Raw genomic sequence first — 4,270 nt, 5'->3', positions numbered from 1 at the left:
CGATGATGAGGATGATGCCTTTATTAAAGCTGTACAACCAGGTTTCCTCTGAACGTGTCTTCCCGAGTGCACCGCAGCCCCTGCTCGTCAGTTCGGCTGACAGGCAGACGTGGGCTCATACGCCTGCTGACCTCTGACCTTGTCCCCAGGGCGGCGGGCAGGAAAACGGGGAGGAAGATTTGGAGGTTTGTGGACAAGATCGCAAAGTCCAAGTACTTCCAGAGGGCGACAGAGAACGAGTTCATCAAAAAAAAGATCGAAGAGATGTCCAACACCCCCCTCCTGCTCACGGTGGAGGTCCGGGAGCTGTCGGGGACACTGGCCATCAACATCCCACCGCCCCCTACAGACCGGATATGGTATGGCCCACACTCCTGTGGTTAAACGCAGCTCATCCTTAGTGAGGTTCATGTCCAGAATGTTCTCCCCATACTACAGACGTGTTGTTGCTGATGGCAGATCCTCTGTGTGTGTGTGTGTGTGTGTGTGTGTGTGTGTGTGTGTGTGTGTGTGTGTGTGTGCGTGTGTGTGTGTGTGTGTGTGTGTGTACATACAGGTACAGCTTCTGTGCGCCACCTAAGCTGGATCTGCGTGTCCGTCCCAAGCTGGGAGAGAGGGAGGTGACCTTCTGTCATGTGACCGAGTGGATTGAGAAGAAACTGCAGGACAAGTTTCAGGTACCACGTTTCCTCCCCAAAGCTTTTAGAGAAAAGCTCCAAACAAATTCACAACACCATTAACACGGCTTCATTTTCTCATGTGGGGACGCAGCGGTACTTTTGGTCATCGGCCCGTGTGTGTCGGATTTAGTTAGCCCGGTGTGGGCTCTAGGCTGCTAGCATACACACACATAATATATATATATATACACACACACACACACACACACATATATATATACACACACACACACACATACATACATGTGTGAATTATTTCAAAAATGGAGGTCCTATTCTATTAAATACACATTGTCTATTATATAATTTATTTAGATATAATTTATTGGGGGGGACATATGCATGAAGGGGAGGGAGGACAGTGGAATGGTCAGGATGCAAGGAGTGGAGGTGACGAAGGTGGATGAGTTTAAATACTTGGGGTCAACTGTCCAAAGTAACGGGGAGTGCAGGAGAGAGGTGAAGAAGAGGGTGCAGGCAGGGTGGAGTGGGTGGAGAAGAGTGTCAGGAGTGATGTGTGACAGAATGGTACCAGCAAGAGTTAAAGGGAAGGTTTACAAGATGATGTGAGACCAGCTATGTTGTATGGTTTGGAGACAGTGGCACTGATGAAAAGACAGGAGGAGGAGCTGGAGGTGGAGCTGGAGGTGGCAGAGATGAAGATGATAAGGTTTTCATTGGGAGTGATGAAGAAGGACAGGATTAGGAACCAGTATATTAGAGGGACCGCTCAGGTTGGACGGTTTGGAGACAAAGCAAGAGAGGCAAGATGGAGATGTTTTGGACATGTGTGGAGGAGAGATGCTGGGTATACTGGGAGAAGGATGCTGAATATGGAGCTGCCAGGGAAGAGGAGAAGAGGAAGGCCAAAGAGGAGGTTTATGGATGTGGTGAGAGAGGACATGCAGGTGGCTGGTGTGACAGAGGAAGATGCAGAGGACAGGAAGTGATGGAGATGGATGATCCGCTGTGGCGCCCCCTAACGGGAGCAGCCTACACTAGTAGTAGTAGTAGTAGTAGTAGTAGTGTTTAGATATAATTTCTTGGGGGGGGGGGGGGCAACTTCCAAGTTTTTCAGAAGTTGGAGGAGACACGTCCCCCCCCCCCCGATCTGCGCTCACTACACACACACACACACACAGTCAGCTATGTCATCATCATTGGAGGTTGACTCGTCTCTTCTATTGTACGTTCACCATGACTCACCGTGATGCTTGGACAGTTATACAGCATCCACCTCAGCACACAAAAATCAAATCAGCGACGGTGGGACAGTGTGTGCGATGCACAGACGAAATAACTTCCAAGAAAAACGTGAAATTCGAAATTGAAAAATCATGTAAGCCTTAGTTTCAGCAGTGGGACATGCGTGTGGTGTATTATGGTTATTTGATTGTGATGTTTTTTTTTTCGTTGTCTTCATACGTGGATTTCTTCATTCATGGGTGTGTTGAACACAGCTGAGTTTATATGGAAATGATTAAATATTCCTCGATGGCGCCACCTCCTGGTCTTATGTGACGTATCATCCATCCATCCATCCATCCATTATCCGCACCGCTTATCCTGCTGTCAGAGATGCGGGGATGCTGGAGCCTATCCCAGCAGTCAGTGGGCGGCAGGAGGGGAGACACCCGCCCTGGAGAGGCCACCAGACCATCACAGGGCCGACACACACACACACACACACACACACACACACACACACACACACACACACACCACAGGCCATCACAGGGCCTTGCATATGTGTAGTCTGTGCAGAATGTTCCTGTAACAGCCCTTGGTTTGGGCATGTATATATGTATGGTGACCGTGTGTAACTGTTTAAATGGCAGTGTGGGCAGCAGCCAGGCCCGCCCACAGAAATGACCGGGCCCTGGAAAATGTCCAGTGAATGCCCCCCCCCCCCAAAATAATCTGCTTTACTTGTATCAATGCATGCTCTCTCTCTCTCCTGCTAACACACACATGTAAACTGAGAGAGACTTACTCAGTAATGGGGGCTACATAGACACACACACACGCACACACACACACACACCATAATACAACTCTTTGAAACACAATCACACGAAGGTCAGCAAAGATCTGCTGCACTTAGACCACACATGTCTTAGTAGAAAATACAACTGATTGCCTTACAGCTTCATCGTTGCCTCTTGTGCAGCCATCTTATTATTATTGATTATTTTCTTCCTCGTCTCACTGGATGCAGAGTCCTTCATAATGTCTTTAAAGTCCATATGTTCAGCCAGTTCACACACAGTGGCAAGTGTTGCCGTTATCATTGCTTGTATTTAGGATGAACATGATTATTGCTGGCCTCCGTGGGCGCCCCCTATCGGCTGGGCCCGAGAATGCCTTCCCATTTTCCCTCCTTAAGGGCAGGCCCGGCAGCAGCTAGCACATCTGACGAAGACCGATGTTGGTGGAAATTTTGTAATGGTGAAGTAGATATCTGTGTGTTGATTTACATTAAAATCCTAAAATATATATATTCTTTTTGCCCTGGACAAAGAATTGGGGCCGTCTGGGTAGTGTGGCGGTCTATTCCGTCGGCCGTGTTTGCGGGTGAGAAGCTGGATGTGGGTATGTGTCCTGGTCGCTGCACTAGCGCCTCTCGTTGGTCAGGGTGTCGGTTCGGGGGCAGGGGCTGGGGGGGATAGCATGATCCTCCCAGTTGCTGCGTCCCCCTGGTGAAACTCCTCACTGTCAGGTGAAAAGAAGCGGCTGGCGACTCCACATGTATGGGAGGAGGCATGTGGTAGTCTGCAGCCCTCCCCGGATCAGCAGAGGGGGCGGAGCAGAGACCGGGACGGCTCGGAGGAGGGGGGTGATTGGCCAAGTACAACCGGGGAGAAAATCCAAAAGAAAAAGGAATGGGACGTGCATGTCACCATCACTTGACTTGATGAATTTATATTTCCTGTTGGCTTTTGCATTGTTGTTTTTGTTGTTGTTTTCCAGAAAGTGTTCGTCCTGCCCAACATGGATGACATCTACCTGCCCCTGATGTACTCTGGGATGGAGAGCCCCCTGGCCTCCAAACAGCCCTCCTCTCAATCCATAAGGAGCCAACACTCCTCCACGGAGTCCACAACGAAAATCCCGGCGGAGACGTCTGAGACGGCGACTTGTGAGTCCCATGAGAGCGACTGAGGCAACGGAGGTCAGACTTCTCCGTCCTGGGTCGTACTTTTCATAATAGCGTGGGACTACTTCATGTGTCTCCTTTGTGGGTGACTCAGTTTAGCCACAAGACTGAGAATGAGACTCACCACGTGGGGATAAAAGTGACGTTCCCTTCAAGTACGCCTCCATGCTGCTCCTGCCGCGTGGATGTCAGAGCCAGCAGGGGGCGAGGGAGAGGCATTCGGCATTGTAGAGGTTTTTGTTTTGTAAAACTATTGGACACGTGACTATTTATTCATATTAACAAGGAAACGATGAAACCTTGGATGTGTCATGGTGTCGAGTCCACATTCATGCTGTACATTAACTGACTCCAGTGTAGTCCAAACCTTTGTCGATGTTTACATGTAAACGACAGGAAAGGGATTAGAATTTGTTTACAGCTCCACCTCGTT

General features: G+C 49.4%; 1 protein-coding gene across 1 annotated transcript in view; it reads left to right on the top strand.

The window, feature by feature from the left end:
- The window catches only part of tex2l (testis expressed 2, like), a 29,655-nt gene extending 25,813 nt beyond the window's left edge, over nucleotides 1–3,842 (top strand). The window contains 3 exon segments of the mRNA XM_056297583.1: nucleotides 150–359; nucleotides 557–677; nucleotides 3,651–3,842. Of these exon segments, the coding sequence (XP_056153558.1) occupies nucleotides 150–359; nucleotides 557–677; nucleotides 3,651–3,842 (523 nt within the window).
- The last annotated feature ends 428 nt before the right edge of the window (nucleotides 3,843–4,270 follow it).

This window comes from Lampris incognitus, chromosome 17 (genome assembly GCF_029633865.1).
Source record: "Lampris incognitus isolate fLamInc1 chromosome 17, fLamInc1.hap2, whole genome shotgun sequence".
Lineage (NCBI taxonomy): Eukaryota > Metazoa > Chordata > Actinopteri > Lampriformes > Lampridae > Lampris > Lampris incognitus.
This window is presented reverse-complemented; position numbering and strand designations above follow the sequence as displayed.